The sequence below is a fragment of the Scyliorhinus torazame genome, chromosome 4, assembly GCF_047496885.1.
Source record: "Scyliorhinus torazame isolate Kashiwa2021f chromosome 4, sScyTor2.1, whole genome shotgun sequence".
In the NCBI taxonomy this organism is placed as follows: domain Eukaryota; kingdom Metazoa; phylum Chordata; class Chondrichthyes; order Carcharhiniformes; family Scyliorhinidae; genus Scyliorhinus; species Scyliorhinus torazame.
Window position 1 is genome coordinate 346,191,111 of NC_092710.1, and position 21,597 is coordinate 346,212,707.

The 21,597-nt window shown below is 54.2% G+C and overlaps 1 protein-coding gene across 1 annotated transcript in view; it reads right to left on the reverse strand.

The window, feature by feature from the left end:
- Positions 1 to 21,597, reverse strand: part of LOC140411508 (dynein axonemal heavy chain 8-like) — a 2,059,122-nt gene that overhangs the window by 647,991 nt on the left and 1,389,534 nt on the right. Inside the window, exons 50-51 of the mRNA XM_072500594.1 lie at positions 14,426 to 14,667; positions 1,577 to 1,717 (exon numbers count right to left, since the gene is read on the reverse strand). Coding sequence (XP_072356695.1) covers positions 1,577 to 1,717; positions 14,426 to 14,667 — 383 coding nt within the window. The remainder of the gene's footprint in view (positions 1 to 1,576; positions 1,718 to 14,425; positions 14,668 to 21,597) is intronic.

Genomic DNA, 21,597 nt, shown 5'->3' on the forward strand with positions numbered 1-21,597 from the left:
GGAGATTGATGTCTTCCCTCCGGACTTCCTCTGCTTCTCTGTTACATTCAGTGATTGTTCAAAGTGGTGTTTGACATGGAAAAATATTAATCCACCAGCTGAAGCAAGACAGTCGATGGCAATCGTCAAATTTCCTTGAACATCAGATGCCATTTCCCTGGCCCTACACTCATCCCGAGAGCATCTCGACAACAAGGACTCCTACATCAGACTCCTATTTATTGACTACAGCTCCGCCTTCAACACCATAATCCCAGCCAAGCTCATAATCAGAGCTCCAAAACCTAGGACTTGGCTCCCCACTCTGCAACTGGATCCTCGACTTTCTGACCCACAGACCACCATCAGTAAGAATAAACACAACATCTCCTCCACAATAGTCCTCAATACGGGGGCCCTGGAATGCTGCGTACTTAGCCCCCTGCTCTACTCCACACACGACTGCGTGACAAAATTTGGTTACAACTCCATCTACAAGATTGCTGACGATTCGACCATAATGGGCTGGATCTCGAATAACGACGAGTCAGAATACAGGAAGGAATTAGCAATCCTAGTGGAGTGGTGCAGGGACAACAATCTCTCCTTCAATGCCATCAAAACTAAAGAGCTGGTCAATGACTTCAGGAAGCAAAGTAGTGTACACACCCCTGTCAACATCAACGGGGCCGAGGTGGAGATGGTTAGCAGTTTCAAATTCCTAGGGGTGCACATCTCCAAAAATCTGTCCTGGGCCACCCATGTCGATGCTACCAACAAGAAAGCACAACAGCACCTATACTTCCTCAGGAAACTAAGGAAATTCAGCATGTCCACATTAACTCTTACCAACTTTTATAGATGCACCATAAAAATCATCTTATCTGGCTGCATCACAGCCTGGTACGGCAATTGCTCAGCCCAGGACCGCAAGAAACTTCAGAGAGTCATGCCCAGTCCATCACACAAACCTACCTCCCATCCATTGACTCTGTCTACACCTCCCGCTGCCTGGGGAAAGCGGGCAGCAGAATCAAAGATTCCTCCCACCAGGCTTACTCACTCTTCCAACTTCTTCCATCGGGCAGGAGATACAGAAGTCTGAGAACACGCACAAACAGACTCAAAAACAGCTTCTTCCCCGCTGTTACCAGACTCCTAAATGACCCTCTTACGGACTTACCTAATTAACACTGTATGCTTCATCCGATGCCGGTGCTTATGTAGTTACAATGTGCATCTTCTGTTGCCCTATTTTGTATTTCCTTTTATTTCCTTTTCATTTCATGTACTTAATGATCTGTTGAGCTGCTCGTTGAAAAATACTTTTCACTGTACCTCGGTACCCATGACAATAAACAAATCCAATCCAATCCAATCTTTGACCTGAAGCCATGAAACTTCATGGACTCCATGGGGGAAACCCTGAGGGCCAATACCTTACTGAATAGCACTGTGATCCGAGCTCCAGTGAATCTGACCAGTTGGTGATAGACAAGGATAGTAATGGTATTGGGATATTGTACTGCTGGAGTCTAGGATGTGTAAAAAAGAAATATAAACACAAAGCTAACTTTAGAATAGAGAGATTTCCAACCTGCATAATGTAGTTACACTCCAGTAGCTCCATTACTGGATGGAAGTTTAACTTCATATAGATATAGGTATCTTCAAAAGCTTTGTTAAACAAGAGTTGTAGAATCTCAGCCTCCCACGGAATGCGTTTGTTTAACCAAGCCTGAAATTCAAAGCAGAGAAACTTTCAGAACAGTGAGGGAAAGGGGCAAATTCAGGCCTCGGTTTATGAAGAAAAAAGTAGTAAAATATAGGCCAGAGGCACTGATACATTCCAGTTTCAAAATGAGTCATATTGGACATGAAAAGCAAACTTTATTTCACTTTTCATAGATACTGCAAGACCTGCTGAGTTTATCCAACACTTTCTGTTTTTATTCCAGATTTCTCGCATCTGCAGTATTTTGATTTTATTGCAATGATTGACTATTCATCTGAATTTATTTCTTCTTTTATTATTGCTTAATGAGAAATAGCAAAAAAACACTAATGTTTGCAAGTGTTTGAAACATAATTTATCAGCGAATTAGCCCATGAAGTCTATTCCTCAATAGGGGTCCGATTCTTCAGAAAGGTTTCGAAGTGAGAAAGAACCATCGCGAGCTTCCCGGCACTCAGCCTGAAGAGGCCGGCGATGCTATTCAATGTTAATTGGACCACTTACCGAGACCCCACGGGCTTCTCGTTGCAAATGAAGGCTCGCCAGCCGATTCGCCAGAACCACGCTTGTCAGTCCCCCGCTAACAATGTTGAGCAGGACTTGAACAGAACTTGCACAGCCAGCGCCTCTAAGCTCTCAGCCATGGCGCCAAGCAGACTGGCCGCAGGATTTGGGGATGCAGACCTGAAGAGGCTCCTCGATGCGGTGGAGGTCAGGAGCAATGTCACGTTCCCCCGAGGGTCTTGGAGGGTGACCCACAGGGCAGCCAGTGCCGCCTAGGACAAAGTTGGGGCAGCCATGAGCTATGGCAGTGTAACCAGGAGCTCTGGCCTACACCAGGCAACGTCACTGAGTTGATACCAATGCCCCCCCACCCCCCGAGAATTTCCACCCCCATGCAAGCATTCAAGTCCCCAACCCTCCAGGTGGCCCCCAACTCTGCCTCCGCGCCCCCTCTCCCTTCAACCCTCCTCCAAACCTTCCCACCACTGTGAGCCACAAGTGTGCCTAACGATGCCCTCTTTGTGTCTCCTCAGGAAAAGCTCTCCAACTATCACCGGGAGAGGACCCAGACTGGCGAGGGGTGCCGGACATGTGAATCCTCACCTCCTTCGAGGAATGGGCCCTGGAGGTGAGCGGGGTGGTGACGACAGAGCTGTCACTAATGCGGAGTCTGGCGGATGTGAGGTGAGGATCTACTGGGCCCCACCAATTAACAGGCCCCACATGTTACAATTAAGTTGTTATTGCCTTACTGACTGACCCATCCCTGCCACTGACCACATGTCCATTCACCCGTAGGTCCTCCAGCCGAGGGCGTCATCCATCCAGGGTAGCCCCCTCCCCTGCCTCCAAGGAGAACCCCTCAATCGGTGCATCACAGCTGTCATCCCCACCCTTCACCAGCGCAGATACACACAACCCAGTGGGAACCGTTAGCGGACAGGCTTCAGGGGTACCATCTGGTGAGCACCACGCAGTTGCTAATCTACGTCAGGTGGAGGCAGGCACGCCCAGGTGAGACAGCAGTCAGAAGCCTGCTGGATCCCGGGTCCCAACCTAATGCTGAGCAGAGTTACCCGCAGCTGATGGAGATGTTAGGGAATGGCCAGGACATTCAGAGGGAGATGACAGGGAGATATCCATAGCCAATTGGAGGAGCCCCAGAGGCTACGGGCACAGGAGATGGCGCCGGCAATGCGTGGCACTGAGGCCTACACTGCTGAGGTGGCAACCGCAGTAGAGAGCCTGGTGCACATCAATATCATTAGTGAAGGTGTAAAGGCTTGGCGTAGTTGATTATGGCCATGGCTGAGGGCCTCATCAGAATGTCCGACTCGCTGAGGGACGTGACCCAGTATCAAGCTGACCTGGATGGGGTGCTGCGGGACATGCCCCGCTCTCAGATGGGAATGGCCGAGGTGCTGTGGAGTTTGTCCCAGTCACAGGTGGGCATTGCCGAGGTACTGCAGAGCGTGGCTCAGTCACTGAGGAGCATGGTCAAGGGCATCGACAGCATGGTAATAATAATATAATAATCGCTTATTGTCACAAGTAGGCTTCAATGAAGTTACTGTGGAAAAGCCCCTAGTCGCCATATTCCAGTGCCTGTTCGGGGAGGCTGGTATGGGAATTGAATCCGCGCTGCTGGCATTGTTCTGCATTACAAGCCAGCTATTTAGCCCACTGTGCTAAACCAACCCCTGGTGCAGACATGGGGGAACCATCAGGGCCGGCAGAGCCAGATGATGCAGGGACAGCTGGGCTCGACCCAGCTGCCCTTCCGTCCCGAGATGAACCATGGGGCCCCTTGGGCACCGAGCGGGAGGAGAGGGCGCTGGGTGCTAACCTGGATCCATCCCATGGAGTGGGGATGGTGGCCACCAGCTCCCCCACTGGATGCCACCCCTCTGATGAGGCCGCGTATCGCAGCCGGCACACGAGACAGAGCGGTATGTGCCCTCGACAAGTGTGCCGGGGCCCTCCGGTCTCAGAGGACGCCCACCAGGGGCATCAAAGGCTTTGGGATGTGGTAAGCAGCTGGCTGCCTCCACCTCAGATGTGCATCCTGGTAGTAGTGGTAGAGCAAGGAAGGTTAAGCTTCGAGGTTCACTGAGGGCACCCGGGAAGGAGGGGAAGAGGGCGGGGGGGTGATATGTAACGGGTGAGGGGGGTGAGGGGGTAGTGGGGAGAGTTGGGCGGCACCATCGGGAGAGTGGGGCATTGATGGACACCTGTCACACATTAGAAACCTTGACCAAAAGCAGTATGACGCCTCTGTCACTTTCTTCCGCAATGCGGCCTGACCTCCGAACCCTTGGCGCATCTCTTCAGGCATCTCCCCTCCCTGTAGCACTCACCCACCCACGAGTCGTGGACATGTCCCCGGGTCTGGGTCCCATCTCCCTTGGGTTATTCGTTCATGGGACGTGGGCATCGCAGGCTGTGCCAGCATTTATTGCCCATCCCTAATTGTCCTTGAGGGGGCAGTTATATGTCAATCACATTGCTGTAGGTCTAGGGGTACATGTAGGCCAGACCAGGTGAGGATGACAGATTTCCTTCCCTAAAGGACATTAGTGAACCAGGTTGGTTTTTACGACATTCTACAATGTTTTCATGGTCATCTGGACTTTTAATTCCAGATTTTTATTGATTCAAATTTCACCATGAACAATACCACTACTCCATCGCCTCCCTGTTGGCTGCTGCGTGTGTGGTGTTGTCTCCCGCAGTGTTCAGGCACAGTGTCCATGCATCAAGGTGTGACTGGGATGCTACGCAATGACTCCCACATGCTACATGGCCTGCCCACCCATGGGAACCCACTTGGGTTTTGTGACGTGCTCACCTAACCATGATTCCCAATTCCCCATTAGCAATAGCCTTCAGGCTCATGGTCAGAGGCCTTGGCAGTCTGTGGGGTTTATGTGTGGGCGGTGGGGCAGACAGACAGGAGCTAGGTTTGCCCTGGAATGTTACCCATGATCCAAGAGTTTGCATAAATGGGGCACGTGCATGGACTGATTCAGCGAGTGTTGAGGGGCTAGCACCAGCGCCACGTGGAACACAATCGATTCCAATGAGAAATGGTGTGGGGTTCACAGGTTTCGCGATTGACACTCAGGAGGCTGACAAGCTGCAGCCGCATATACACACTTCACTCCCCACACACACTATTCCAGCCAACACGATGGCAGCGAGGAGAGCACAACCACGCTTCACGGATGCCCTGCTGGAGATCCTCCTGGACGCGATGAAGGAGAGGCAAGCCACTCTGTAGCTCGGTCCGGGAAGGAGGCTGCCAGCCACCGCTGTTCGTCGCGTCTGGGCACAGGTGGCAGAGGTGGTCAGCGTCACCAGCAACATCATCCGGACCGGCCTGCAGTGCAGGAAGAAACTATACAACCTGGTCAAGGCAGCAAGGGTGGGTAGACAGCACTGTGCCCCTGGCACCAATCCCAATCCCGCACACCCGTAACCCCCCCCCCCCCCCCCACACACACACACACACACACACACCCACACGGTTTCCGAACCATCCTGTACCATATGCTGGCAAACATACCAACCATCATGGCCAGGTGCATTGGCCACTGAGGCCACCAGCTTCCTGCCTCCTTAACCGCCGGGAGCGTGAGAAAACTGGAGGGGGACCGCCGCAACTGCAGCCCCTCACTGTGTCTGAGCAGAGGGCCCTGGACACAGTTGGCAGCCCAGAGCAAAGGGAAGTTGCCGGGGTGGAGGTTGGCCGTGGGCGAGGGAGTCAGACCCCACTTAATGGCGGTTCTCTATGCCATGTGTGTCAACCCTCCCCACAGCACCACCCCCACCCTTACCCACAACACCACTCTCACCCGCACCCCCACTCACATCCCCACACCATCCTCACCCCACAACCACTACTCCGCAATGCTCCCCCCCAAGCCCGGCCCACAGTCTCATCATGCATCTTGTCTTGTGTCTTTCAGGACCTGTTGGTGATGGGGAGGGTTATTCTGCTTACCCCGCTGCCAGCCAGTGACACAGCCAAAGCCCCCCATGTGCCAAGCAGCGATGAAGGCAGCAGCATGGACGGGAGCCCTCGACAAGAGACCCAAGACACCCCGGAGCTTGAGTTTGGGGATGACACAGATTTCCCGTCACAGCTATCTTCAACACCCTTCTCCATCCCAGTGGTGCACTCCACTGACCAACCTCCTTGGCCCCTGGTTCTTCAGAGTGACACCGGTCGTATGGGTGCCCCCAACCCACCTACCGCCAAACCTCACTGTCCGCCATACCCCCTCACCAGCAAACCGGCCGCCACCCACCGGTGGGGCATCAGGCAGCCCACCCAAGGTCAACACCCACAGGAGCCCCTACGGGGACCATGGAGCATACTGCTGGCAAGGGCAACATCCCCACAGTGCTGGGCACCGACGGGCTCAGGGGTGCGGGGTTGGGGGGGGGAGAAATGTGGGAGAAGAGTCCGCAGTGCCAACTGGGGCCGCCATGTAGTCTGGTGGACTTGGTGGAGCATAGGGGTATTCATCATGCCAACATGGCGGCCTTTCATCTCCTGCACACCATGGATATTGGAATTCAGCCAGCAATGGTGGCCTTCCTACTGGTCGCCGCAGCCCTGCAGGGGATGCCCTGCAGCTGTACGAGCTGGCTCTGCTCGAGGAGGAGGCTGCAGCAGAGGGACAGGATGGAGACCCGGCCGCGCAACAGGCCGCGGAGGAGGAGGCGCAAAGGAGGTGCTGCATGAGGTCTCGCGTGTAACGGCAGCGCCTGTCATTCGAGGACATACCGGACTAGGCATGTCGTCAAAGAGTCTGGCTAAGCAGGGAGATAGTGCAACATATGTGCCAGATCATGGAACATCTGACACCGCAGGGGAATGGGGGAGGATACCCGTTCCCAGTGACTGTCAAGGTGGCGGCATGGGGTCCGTCCAGGCATCGAGTGGGGACCTGTCTGGGAGTGCACAGATCTCGGTGCACAGGTGCACCCGCGATGGCAAGCAGGCCCTGTAAACCCAGTCGGCTCACTACATCCATTTAAATGTGGACTGAACCCACCAGGAAGACCGGGCATCGGGTTTCACCGCCATCAGCAAAATGCCCCTGGTCTAGGGAGTGATCGACGAGATGCATGTCCCCCTACGAGCACCTGCTCTACATCAACCAAAAGGGATTCCACTTGATGAACGTGCAGCTCATGTAACCATGAGCTGCGCATCATACACGTCTGCGCCCGATACCCGGCAGTGTGCACAATACCTTCATCCGGGCACATTCGATGATTTCTGACATGTTCAAGCTGCCCCCCCCGGCTTGGGGGGGGGGGGGGGGGGCGGGCGTTGGCTCCTAGGTGATGGGGGTTATCTACTGCTGTTGTGGCTGGTGACACCTATCCAGAGGTCACAAACTGACGTGAAGACCCACTACATTGACGTCCTTGCAGCGACCAGGAGCGTGATCGAGCAATGCTTCGGCCTCCTGAAGATGCAGTTGAGGGCCTGAACCACTCTGAGGTGGTCCTCCAATGTGATGCTGAGAGGGTAATCCGCATCGTGGGGCCTGCTGCTTCCTCCACAACATCGCACAGCAGAGGGGCGATGTGCTGGAGGAGCAGGATCAATGCCAAGCCTCCTCCGATGAGGAGGATGTGGGGGAGAGGGAGGATGGGCAGGACATGGGAGGCTGCAAGACGTGTGCGCCAGGGCCAACGCGCATGGGATTCACTGATTGTCTCCAGTTTCATCGACTTGGGGGGGCAGAAACTGGCCACTGGCACTGACATGGCATCCCACCCCCACACCCCCCAAACCCCTCCCAAAAGGGACACCCCTCCACCTGCAACCCCCTCACTACATACCTGCAGCACTACAGGGTTGGCAGTAATAATGTGATGGAGGATGATGACTGGCTGCTCTGGTGCTCCGCATCATAAGTAGTCCATGTAGTCCAAGGATGTGCAGGCTAGGTGGATTGGCCACGATAAATTGCCCTTAGTGTTGGGTGGGGTTACTGGGTTATGGGGATAGGGTGGAGGTGTTGACCTTGGCTTTCCAAGAGCCGCTGCAGACTCGATGGGCCGAATGGCCTCCTTCTGCACTGTAAATTCTATGATCTATGATATGACAACGTCTGACTCCTTCCCATGATACACTTTCCACCGTCCATCTGGGTGATCCCTGCGCGAAAGCTGACCATTCAATTACATGGTCCCATCGGATCCCTAGGGTGACGGAAGTCGGGACGGTCAGGGGGGTTTGGTGGGGAGCCCAGGCCACCCACAATATCTGCCCATTCCTCCATCCGCACCCCTTCTCTAGCCAGCCCAGACCAGCCCACCCCTCACACCCATCTGACCGAGTACCGAGGTAGGTTGCAACATTGTTAACAGGTGTTTAATGTGCACAAATATTTACAGACAAGTTCCCTAGCCCCTATAACTGTGCCCTGCATCCGTGCCAACTTAACTGGTGTTTAACCTTCTGGCCTTATGGGCCCTAACGCTAAGTCTAGGTTGATCCCCAAACAGCACTGCAGGAATGGAGGCGGCCTGCTGTGACTCCTACCCTGCGACTTGGCTCACCTTTGGCGGCTGTTTTCTGGGTCGACCGGGCATGAATGGGCTTGGTTGCTGTTCGGGTGTCCCAGGTGGCGTGGTGCCGCCTGTTCTGCCCGCTGTCCACCAGATGCGCCAGTGACAGGAGTGGGGGGGGCTGAGGTGCTGCGGCATCTCCCCTGCGGGAGTCACCAGCATAGGCCCCATCACCCGCTCCTCCCTCAGAGTGCCCAGTGGCCCACGGGCTACTCCGTTGGACGGGGTTGCGAGCGGAGCTATCCCCTGAGGCCCTCCACCACCTGCCGCTACCAGTCCTGGAGCCCGCTCTGGTCTCCACCAGGGTCTGCATGCTCGCGGTCATGGAGCACAGGGAGTGGACCATTCCCGTCTGGGACTGCGCCACATCACCCATTGACTGTGCCACCACCTTTTGGGTCTGTGTCACATCAGCCAGTGACTGCGCCAACTGCCTCTGGGACTGGGTCATCTCCCTCTGTGTCTGCGCCATGTCGGCCAGCACCTGGGCAATGCCGCTGACATTCTCAGCCATGGCACGCTCTGACTGGACCACGCTCAGAAGCGTCACTGCAATTTCCAGGTGGCTCTGGCACATGGCTGCTTGTGAGGTGGGAACCCTGCCGTGGACCTTGCCCAGCACCTGCACAGAATGCCCCCGGCCTTGGACATGCTGATCCATAGCCAAAACCTTCACCCCCAATGCCTCCACCATGGATGCCACCGTGTGGTGTTGACCTGGGTGGCACACATGGTCGGCACCACCTCCTGCTCCTGTAGGTAGGACTCCTCCAACTGCGCCTGTGGGTGATAGATGCTTGTCAACAACCCCTCATGTAGTCCCTGGCTCTGTAACTGCATCTCCACGATCGATGGGACTGTCCGTCTGAATGGCAGCTAGTTCCTAGGGTTGGCCTGCCCTCTGACCTATTCCTACCTCCACCTGATGTACTGTATCAGCTGTGTGGTGAGCACCAGATAAAGTCCCAGGAGCCTCTTCACTGAAGTGACGAACCGAGGGGAGTACCTCTGGGATAGTGGAGGGTGTTGCAGTCAGCTGTGTCAAACCTGGACTCGACCTCCGGGGTGTCATGGTTCGCTGGTCAAGGGCCCCCATCCGTGCTGCTCTCCTTGTCACTGGTTAGCACACGGCGGTGGGGGAGGGGCTCCGGCTGGGCACTGGCTGGGGGCGGGGGACACCAGGTGGACCCAGCCCATCACCAGAAGGTCCTGCAAGACACAAGATAAGATGCATCATTAGACTGCAGGCCGGAGGGGAGTGGGGTGAAAGTGAGGATGGGGGTGAAGGTGAGGGTGATGTTGGGGGGTTGGTTGACACACGTGGCATGGGAAACCGCAACTCAGCGGAGTCTCACTTCCTCGCCTGCGGCCGATCTCCACCCCGGTGGCCTCCTTTTTCTCTGGGCCGCAAACCACGCCCAGGGCCCTCTGCTCAGCCATGGTGAGGGGGCACAAGTCCGGCGAAACCCCTTCAGTTTTCTCCCCCTCCTGGCAGTTACAGGCGGCTTTCTCCTGGTGGGGGGAAACAGTAAACGACAGTGTTAGACAGTCCAACGCATTTAGCTCAGGGGGTAGGTAGCTGGTAGTCTCAGGGGCCAGGGCACCCGACCATGGCGGCAGGTATGGGTGCCGGCATGCGGTTCGGACCCCCTCCCGGTGGGGAGGGAGGGGGATCGGGTTTCAGGTGTGGGGAACAGGTTAGTGCTGCGGGCTCAGTGTTCCCTGCTCACACCAGCCGCCTTGAGGGGGTTGTGCAGTTTTTTACTGCACTGCAGGCCGGTCCAGATGGTGTTGCTCAGGGCGCTGACCACCTCTGCAACCTGTGCCCAGGCACGCCAAACAGCGGTGGCTGGCAGCCTCCTTCCCAGGCCGGGGAACAGGGTGGCCCGCCTCTCGTCCACCGTGTCCATGAGGGTCTCCAGCTCGGCATCCCTGAAACGGGGTGCCGCTCTCCTTGCTGCCATCTTGTTGGCTGGGATGTAGTGTGTGGGGAGTGAAGTGTGTTCCTGCGGCTGCAGCTTGTCAGCCTCCTGAGTGTCAATCGTGAAACCAGCAAATTCCGCACCGTTTCTCATTGGAATCAATTGTGCCCCACATGGCGCCTGTGCTTCCCCTCAACAGTCACTGAATCGGTCCAGGTACGGCTCCAATCTTGCTGTCGTGCACAAATCCTGCCCTGCATTTTCATCCATTTAAATACACATAACAGCCTTCCCGCTGTATTATCTCCCAATGTTAGGTTTCCCCCTTCCGCCCCACTAGTGTGTCATCACGTCGGCGGAGGTTCAAAACAGATCTGGATAAATGGATCCAGGCGAATGGCCCCCACTAGGGGTACAGTTGTAAGGGGCAAGTGCCAGGGGGCAGTCTGAGGAGCAGTGCCCAGGTGCAGTTTCCATGGAGGAGTTCCTTGGGGAAGGAGCAAGTCCTGTATGCGTGAATGGGGTTCCCTGGGGTAGGGGAGAGGTTCTAGGTGTCTGTAGCGGATCCCTGGGGAAGGGGAAGGCCCCATGTATCTCGGTGGGAGGGGGTGGAGGACAGCGGATTCCTGGCATGTTTCTGCTTTCATTTTATTTTTATTTCTGATTTCATGGGTTTTTTTTTCAGATCAGGGCATCTTTCAAAAATGGTCCTTTAGAGGATGAGAAGGGAGATTTAATAATGGGAGATGAGGAAATGGCTGAGGAACTGAACAGGTTTTTTGGGTCGGTCTTCACAGTGGAAGACACAAATAACATGCCAGTGACTGATGGAAATGAGGCTATGACAGGTGAGGACCTTGAGAGGATTGATATCACCAAGGAGGTAGTGATGGGCAAGCTAATGGGGCTAAAGGTAGACAAGTCTCCTGGCCCTGATGGAATGCATCCCAGAGTGCTAAAAGAGATGGCTAGGGAAATTGCAAATGCACTAGTGATAATTTACCAAAATTCACTAGACTCTGGGGTGGTCCCGGCGGATTGGAAATTAGCAAACGTGACACCACTGTTTAAAAAAGGAGGTAGGCAGAAAGTGGGTAATTATAGGCCAGTGAGTTTAACTTCGGTAGTGGGGAAGATGCTGGAATCTATCATCAAGGAAGAAATAGCGAGGCATCTGGATGGAAATTGTCCCATTGGACAGACGCAGCATGGGTTCATAAAGGGCAGGTCGTGCCTAACTAATTTAGTGGAATTTTTTGAGGACATTAACAGTGCGGTAGATAACGGGGAGCCAATGGATGTGGTATATCTGGATTTCCAGAAAGCCTTTGACAAGGTGCCACACAAAAGGTTGTTGCATAAGATAAAGATGCATGGCATTAAGGGGAAAGTAGGAGCATGGATAGAGGATTGGTTAATTAATAGAAAGCAAAGAGTGGGGATTAATGGGTGTTTCTCTGGTTGGCAATCAGTAGCTAGTGGTGTCCCTCAGGGATCAGTGTTGGGCCCACAACTGTTCACAATTTACATAGATGATTTGGAGTTGGGGACCAAGGGCAATGTGTCCAAGTTTGCAGACGACACTAAGATAAGTGGTAAAGCAAAAAGTGCAGAGGATACTGGAAGTCTGCAGAGGGATTTGGACAGGCTAAGTGAATGGGCTAGGGTCTGGCAGATGGAATACAATGTTGCCAAATGTGAGACTATCCATTTTGGTAAGAATAACGGCAAAAGGGATTATTATTTAAATGATAAAAAATTAAAACATGCTGCTGTGCAGAGAGATCTGGGTGTGCTAGTGCATGAGTCGCAGAAAGTTGGTTTTCAGGTGCAACAGGTGATTAAGAAGGCAAATGGAATTTTGTCCTTCATTGCTAGAGGGATGGAGTTTAAGACTAGGAAGGTTATGCTGCAATTGTATAAGGTGTTAGTGAGGCCACACCTGGAGTATTGTGTTCAGTTTTGGTCTCCTTACTTGAGAAAGGACGTACTGCACTGGAGGGTGTGCAGAGGAGATTCATTCGGTTAATCCCAGAGCTGAAGGGGTTGGATTACGAGGAGAGGTTGAGTAGACTGGGACTGTACTCGTTGGAATTTAGAAGGATGAGGGGGGATCTTATAGAAACATATAAGATTATGAAGGGAATAGATAGGATAGATGCGGGCAGGTTGTTTCCACTGGTGGGTGAAAGCAGAACTAGGGGGCATAGCCTCAAAATAAGGGGAAGTAGATTTAGGACTGAGTTTAGGAGGAACTTCTTCACCCAAAGGGTTGTGAATCTATGGAATTCCTTGCCCAGTGAAGCAGTAGAGGTTCCTTCATTAAATGTTTTTAAGATAAAGATAGATCGTTTTTTGAAGAATAAAGGGATTAAGGGTTATGGTGTTCGGGCCGGAAAGTGGAGCTGAGTCCACAAAAGATCAGCCATGATCTCATTGAATGGCGGAGCAGGCTCGAGGGGCCAGATGGCCTACTCCTGCTCCTAGTTCTTATGTTCTTATGTTCTTATGATATGTCAGGGGCTGAGGTTGCTGGCAGGTTAAGGCAGGACAGCGTGGGGCAAGGCAGGACAGCATGGGGCAAAGCAGGACAGCGTGGGGCAAGGCAGGACAGCGTGGGGCCCGCCCCTTCCATTTTACAAAAGTGTTTGAAAATATGGTGGAAAATATGGGCGGGACGGTTGCACAATGGTTAGCACTGCTGCTTTTTCACAGTGCCAGGGACACAGGTTCAATTCCAGCCTTGGGGGACTGTCTGTTTGGAATTTGCACTTTCTCCCCGTTTCTGCATGGGTTTCCTTCTGCTCCGGTTTCCTTCCACGGTCCAAAGATGTGCAGGTTAGGTGGGTTGGCCATGATCAATGCGCAGGGTTACAAGGAAAGGATGGACCTAGGCAGGGTGCTCTTTTGGGAGGTCAGTTCAGACTCAATAATTCACAGAAGAGGGACCAATGAATTTTGAGAGGCAGAGGGATACATATAAGATACTGCTATGAAAAGAGAGAAAAAGCAACTACTGCTGTGGAGAAGCTGTATTAAAGAAAGAGGACAGAGGCTGGTGAATCTGTGGAACTCTTTGCCGCAGAAGGCTGTGGAGGCCAAATCACTGAGTGTCTTTAAGACAGAGATAGATAGGTTCTTGATTAATAAGCCGATCAGGGGTTATGGGGAGCAGGCAGGAGAATAGGGATGAGAAAAATATCAGCCATGATTGAATGGCGGGGCAGACTTCATGGGCCGAGTTGCCTAATTCTGGTCCTACGTCTTGTGGTCTTATGGTCTAACTGATGGAACTTTTGTGGATTTAGGAAACAGAAACTCACTGAGATGGAACTTTCTGGGGAAAATTGAGGGCCATTGGACGTTTTGAACTCGTGCGGTTCGGGAGAAGTGAGCTGGCTGGAGATCTGGGAGTTATGGAAGGACTGTTGAAATGTGTGGCAAACAGTGAAAGGGAATGGAAGATGGATATTGATTGCATTAGTTAATTAATGCAAAAATACCTTTTCTGAAGTTTTGTGCATGTGATGACTGTTAATAATGCTTGGTCTTAGCTGATTTTAGTTTGTTTGTTGGAATAAAAGTCTTAAAACTTGAATTTTGCCATTTGGTTCTTTTCGTCGGTCGCTGGGAAATTAATCCATTGAAAAGTTATTGGTTTCTATGAGGATCATAGCATGGAGGCTGTTACCTTTAAAATTGGCTTCCAGCTGAGAGCAGAAGAGCTGATGTAGACCATGCCCATTCTGGACACTGTGGCTGGAGATGCATTCTCAATGTTATGTACTTCAAACAGTAGTTTGCAGGATGGAGCCATGGGAATGCGGTCACCATTAGCCAAAGTTAATGTCTTGTTGTCATCCAGGACGGAATTTAAATTTTCTATCCAAATAGCATCCACCGGGCCATCCAGAATTATCCAGATATTATCACCTACAAACCAAATTGTACAACAAAAATATTAACAATTAATAAATGGTTTGGATAATACTCATTTTCACATGTAAACTGTAATGCAAGTTAGATTTTATATCTTTTCTGAATTTAATCTTGCAAATAGATTTAATTTCAAGTACTTTACAGATTAGATTATGGTTCCTAATTAAGTATTCATTCCTAATTAACTATTCATTCCTAATTAACTATTCATTTAAGTCAAAATATGCTGGGGGTGGGGCGGCACAGTAGCACAGTGGTTAGCACTGTTGCTTTACAGCGGCAGGGACCCGGATTCGATTCCCAGCTTGGTTCACTGTCTGTGCAGAGTCTGCACGGTCTTCTGTGTCTGCGTGGGTTTCCTCCGGGTGCTCCGGTTTCCTCCCACAAGTCCCGATAGATGTACTTGTAGGTGAATTGGACATTCTGGGGGCGATTCTCCGAGCCCCGCGCTGGGCCGGAGAATCGGAGCTACCGCGCCACGACACCCAGACGCCGGCGCGCAATTCTCCAAGAGAATTGCGGAGAATCGGCGCCATCTGGCCGTGGGCCGCTGGAATTGGCGGGGCTGCCGATTCTCCAGCACAGATGGGCCGAGCAGCCGCTCCGACACCACAGAGTCCCGCCGGCGTCATTCACCCCTGGTCGCTGCCGACGGGAACTCTGCAGGAAAGCTCGGGGGGCGGCCTGTGGGGAGGAGGAGGGGGGCTCCTTCACCGGGGGGGGGGGCCTCCGAAGGGGCCTGGCCCGCGATTGAGGCCCACCGATCGGCGGGCCGGCCTCTCTGTTGGCGGGCCTCCTTTTCCTCCGCCGGCAATGTTATAGCCCTGCGCCATTGTTGTGCGGGGAGGCCTGGGGAGGACGGCCACTGTGCATGCGCTAGTTGGCGCCTGCCCAACTGCGCATGCGCGGGACCCAATCTTTTACGTGGCGCCGGGTCTCCGACGTCGCGCCGAGGCCCCTCCCCCGCAAATCGCGCCACGTCCCTGCCAGCCCCATGGAGGCCCCAGAATGGGGGTCTGGGAACGGGTGCCTACGCTCCGGTTTTTACTCCGGCGTAGGCACTTCGACTCCTGTTGGGAGAATCCTGCCCTCTGAATTCTTCCTCTGTGTACCCGAACAGGCGCCGGAATGTGGCGACTCGGGGATTTTTACAGTAACTGTATTGCAGTGTTAATGTAACCCTACTGTGACACTAATAAAGGTTATTATAAGACCATAAGACATAGGAGCAAAATTAGGTCATTCAGCCCATCGAGTCTGCTCCGCCATTCGATCATGGCTGATATTTTTCTCATCCACATTCTCCTGCCTTCTCCCCATAACCCCTAATCCCCTTATTAATCAAGAACCTGGGCGGGATTCTCCGACCCCCCGCCGGGGGCTGGCGTGAATCCCGCCCCCGCCGGTTGCCGAATTCTCCGGCACCGGATATTCGGCGGGGGCAGGAATCGCATCTCGCCGGTTGACGGGCCGAAGTCCCGCTGCTGGAATGCCTGTCCCGCCGGCGTGGATTAAACTACCTCTCTTACCGGCGGGACAAGGCGGCGGGGGCAGGCTCCTGGGGGGGGGCGCGGGATGATCTGGCCCCAGGGGGTGCCCCCACGGTGGCCTGGCCCGTGGTCGGGGCCCGCCCACTGATTCGCGGACGGGCCTGTGCCGTGGGGGCACTCTTTTCCTTCCGCCTTCGACACGGCCCCCCTCCACTGCGCATGCGCGGGGATGCCGTGAGCGGCCGCTGACGCTCCCGCGCTTGCGTCGCCCGGCAAATTAATTTCCGCGCCAGCTGGTGGGGCACCAAAGGCCTTTCCCGCCAGCTGACGGGGCGGAAATCAGTCCGCCGCGGGCCTATCCCCTCAAGGTTAGGGCTCGGCCGCTCGAGATGCGGAGGATTCTGCACCTTTGGGGCGGCGCGATGCCAGACTGATTCGCGCCCTTTGGCGCCGGTCGGCGGACATAGAATTTACAGTGCAGAAGGAGGCCATTCGGCCCATCGAGACTGCACCAACTCTTGGAAAGAGCACCCTACCCAAGGTCAACACCTCCACCCGATCCCCACAACCCAGTAACACCACCCAACACTAAGGGCAATTTTGGACACTAAGGGCAATTTATCATGGCCAATCCACCTAACCTGCACATCTTTGGACTGTGGGAGGAAACCGGAGCACCCGGAGAAAACCCACGCACACACGGGGAGGATGTGCAGACTCCGCACAGACAGTGACCCAAGCTGGAATCGAACCTGGGACCCTGGAGCTGTGAAGCAATTGTGCTATCCACAATGCTACCGTGCTGCCCCAACATCTTGCCGATTGCGGAGAATTTCACCCCCTATCTATCTCTGTCTTAAAGACACTCCGTGATTTGGCCTCCACAGCCTTCTGCAGCAAAGAGTTCCACAGATTCACCACCCTCTGGCTGAAGAAATTCCTCCTCATCTCTGTTTTAAAGGTCCCTTTAGTCTGAGATGGTGTCCTCTGGTTCTAGATTTTCCTCCAAGTGGAAACATCCTCTCCACATCTCTATCCAGGCCTCGCAGTATCCTGTAAGTTTCAATAAGTTCGTCCCTCATCCTTTTAAACTCCAATGAGCACAGACCCAGAGTCCTCAAACGTTCCTCATAAGACAAGCTCTTAATTCTAGGGATCATTCTTGTGAACTTCCTCAGGAGCCTTTCCAAGGCCATCACATCCTTCCTGAGATATGGGGCCCAAAACTGCTCACAATACTCCAAATGGAGCCTGACCAGAGCCTTATGTAGTCTCAGTTGTACATCCCTGGTCTTGTATTCTAGCCCTCTCGACATGAATGCGAACATTGCATTTGCCTTCTTAACTGCTGACTGAACTTGCACGTTAACCTTAAGAGAATCATGAACAAGGACTCCCAAGTCCCTTTGTACTTCTGATTTCCGAAGCATTTCCCCTTGAGCAAATAGTCTATGCCTCCATTCCTCCTTCCAAAGTACATGACCTCGCACTTTTCTACATTGTATTTCATTTGCCACTTCATGCCCACTCTCCTAGCTTGTCCAAGTCCTTCTGAAGCCCGCCTGCTTCCTCAATACTACCTGTCCCTCTACAGATATTTGAATCAACTGTAAACTTAGCAACAGAGCCTTCAGTCCCTTCTTCCAGATCATGAATGTATATTGTGAAAAGTTGTGATCCCAGCACAGACCCCTGGGGCACACCACTAGTCACTGGCTGCATCCTGAAAAAGACCGCTTTATCCCCACTCTCTGCCTTCTGCCACTCAGCCAATCCTCTATCCATGCCAGGATTTTACCCTTAACACCATGGCCTCTTAACGTATTTAACTTATAATTATTTAACTTAACTTAATTAACTTTTAACTTAACTTAATTAACTTTATTATCAGTATCACAAAAATGGCAATCTTTGAAGAAATAAGAATTCATTTGTTACTATATGTAAGATATTACTATATGTAAGAATAGTACAAAGAACAAAAAAAAGCACAGCACAGGAACAGGCCCTTCGGCCTTCCAAGTCTGTGCCGACCATGCTGCCCTGACTAAAAAAAAACCTTTTGCCCTTACTCGGTCTGTATCCCTCTCTTTCCTCCCTATTCAGGTATCCATCCAGATGCCTCTTAAATGTTGCTAATGTGCTGCTTCCACCACATCCTCAGGCAGTGCATCCAGGCACCTACCACTCTCTGCGTGAAAACATTTCCCCCTCTCACCTTGAAGCTGTGCCCCCTTGTAATTGACACTTCCACCCTTGGAAAAGTCCTTTAACTATCCACCCTGTCTATGCCTCTCATAATTTTGCAGACCTCCATCAGGTCTCCTCTCAGCCTCCATCTTTCCAGTGAAAACAATCCTAGTTTATTCAACCTCTCCTCATAGCGGACAGCCTCGAGACCAGGCAACATCCTCGTGAACCTTCGTTGCACTCTCTCCAAAGCTTCAACTTCCTTCTGATAATGTGGTGACCAGAACTGTACGCAGTGCTCCAAATGAGGCCTAATTATATAAATGCAACATGATTTCCCAACTCTTGTACTCAATGCCCCTGCTGATGAAGGAAAGTATGCCATATGCCTTCATAATCCCCTTGGCTGCATGTGGGCCTCTTTTAGTGAATTGTGGACCTGCACGCCCAGACCCCCCTGTATGTTAATGCTCCTAAGGGTTTTGCCATTTCAGTACAATTCATACCTAGATTTGATCCTCCAAAATGCACCACCTCACGGGGGCGATTCTCCAATATGGAGGCCAAGTGTTCGCGCCGCCGTGAACGCCGTCGCGTTTCACGACGGTGCGAACAGGACCCAGGCACGACCTGTTCTGGCCCGTACAGGGGGCCAGCACGGCGCTGGAGTGGTTCACGCCGCTCCAGCGTACTTACGTGGTGCCAAATGGGTGCCGCGCCAACCCGCGCATGCTCAGTTGAGGCAGCCCAATCCTGCATATGCGCAGTGGGCCGCGCCATCCTGCGCATGCGTGGGGAACGTCTTACGCACGCCGGCCCCTCACCAACATGGGGCTGGTGTTCTGGGGCTGCGCGCGGAAGGAGGTGGGCCCAGGGGAGGGAGAGGCCGGCCCGCCGATCGGTGGGCCCCGATCGCGGGCCATACGCCATCGGAGGTCACCCCGGTGAAGAAGCCCCCCTCCCTACCCCACAGGCTGCCCCCCCTGTCGTATCGTAGCGGCCGCGCGGCCCATCAGGCCAGAGAATCGCAGCTCGCCGGTCCTCCGAGCGGCCCGGTGCGAATCACGCGCCGCTGGTTTCCGGGGGATTGGGACGGCGTGGCGCGATTCACGCGGCACCCTGGCGATTCTCCCATCCAGCATGGGGGGGGAGAATAGCGCGGGCAAAATTCTCCGTAATCGGCGCGATGTCCGCCGACCGGCGCCAAAAACGACGCAAATCAGTCCGGCATTGCGCCGCCCCAAAGGCGCGGAATCCTCCGCACCTTGAGCGGCTGAGCCCTAACCTTGAGGAGCTAGGCCCGCGCCGTACTGATTTCCGCCCCACCAGCTGGCGGGAAAGGCCTTTGGTGCCCCGCCAGCTGGCGCGGAAATGACATTGCCGGGCGGCGCATGTGCGGGAGCAGCAGCGGCCGCTCACGGCAACCCCGCGCATGCGCAGTGGAAGGGGTCTCTTCCACCTCCGCCATGGTGGAGACCATGGCGAAGGCGGAAGGAAAAGAGTGCCCCCACGGAACAGGCCCGCCCGCGGATCGGTGGGCCCCGATCGCGGGCCAGGCCACCGTGGGGGCACCCCACGGGGCCAGATCGCCCCGCGCCACCCCGAGGACCCTGGAGCCCACCCGCGCCGCCTTGTCCCGCCGGTAAGAGAGGTTGTTTAATCCACGCCGGCAGGACAGGCATTCCAGCAGCGGGACTTCGGCCCATCCGGGCCGGAGAATCGCCGGGGGGGGGGGGGGGGGGGGCGGGGGGGGGGGGTGCCAACCGGCGCGGCGTGATTACCGCCCCCGCCGAATCTCCGGTGCCGGAGAATTCGGCCACCGGCAGGGGCGGGATTCACGCCAGCCCCCGGCTGGTGCTCCCGCTCAAGCGCCAACTCGTGCTGGCCGGTGGAGGCCCTTCGGCGCCGGTTGGCGTGGCACCAAGCCCCTTTCCTGCCAGCCGGCGGGGCGCAAAACACTCCGGATCGGATCTGCTGGGTCGGAGAATCGCCGGTGGTCGGCGTGAATCCCGCCCCCGTCGTCCTCCAAATTCTCCGGCCCCCCCAAAATCAGCCCGGCGTGAGTCGTGCCCCCCGCCTCAGAGAATGGCGGGGTCTGGCACGACTCAATGGGCCCCGGGGCTGCACGGATTCTCCGGCCCGCGATGGGCCGAAGTCCCGTCCGTCTTTTAACAGTCCCGCCGGCGTAAATTGGAGTAGGTCCTTACCGGCGGGACCTGGCTGCGCGGGCGGCCTCCGGGGTTCTTAGGGGAGCGCGGGGGGATCTGGCCCAGGGACGTGCCCCCACGGTGGCCTGGCCCGCGATCGGGGCCCACCGATCTGCGGGCGGGCCAGTGCCGTGGGGACACTCTATTGTTCCGCACCAGCGGCTGTAGCAGTCCGCCATTGCCGGTGCCGCATGTGCCCTCTGCGCATGTGCGGGGATGACGACAGCACACGCTGGCGCTCCCGCGCATGCGCCACTCGCGCCGGCTGGCGGAGGCCATTTAGCGCCAAGCCCTTTTCCCGCTGGCCGGCAGGGCACAAACCACTCCGTCCCACCGGAGTTGCTCGCACTGCCGATTACGGAAGAATCCCGCCCATGGACACGTTATCCAACATTGAGGATTTGTCCTGTTGTTTTAGAAACTTCTCTTCCATCAATTTAATATACCCCGTATTCATGGCCAGAAACTAATTCAAATGGGCGAAATCCATTAGGTTCTTTTGGAGAATCTCTGGTGGCAAATAATGAAAAATCCTAACCCCTCACACAATCTCTTAGATATTCATGGCAATCGGCCCTAATCATGGTTTTATCTCTACAACGCTCCCTGAGTTTGTGGATGCTAATCAGTTGATTTTAATTGTTTGATACCTAAATAATAATCATCATTATTGTCACAAATAGGCTTACATTAACTGTGAAAATCCCCTCGTTGCCACACTCCGGCGCCTGTTCGGGTACACTGAGAGAGAATTCAGAATGTCCAATTCACCTAACAGCACGTCTTTTGGAACTTGTGTGAGGAAACCGGAGCACCCGGAGGAAACCCACGCAGACACGGAGAGAACGTGCAGACTCCGTACAGTAACCCAAGCCGTGAATCAAACCCGGGTCCGTGGCGCTGTGAAGCAACAGTGCTAACCACTGTGCTGCTGTGCCTCCCGGAGTTGAGAGGATTAGCTTATGAGGAGAGACTAAGTAGACTGGGACTATACTCTTTGGAATTTAGAAGAATGAAGGGAGACATTCCAGAAACAT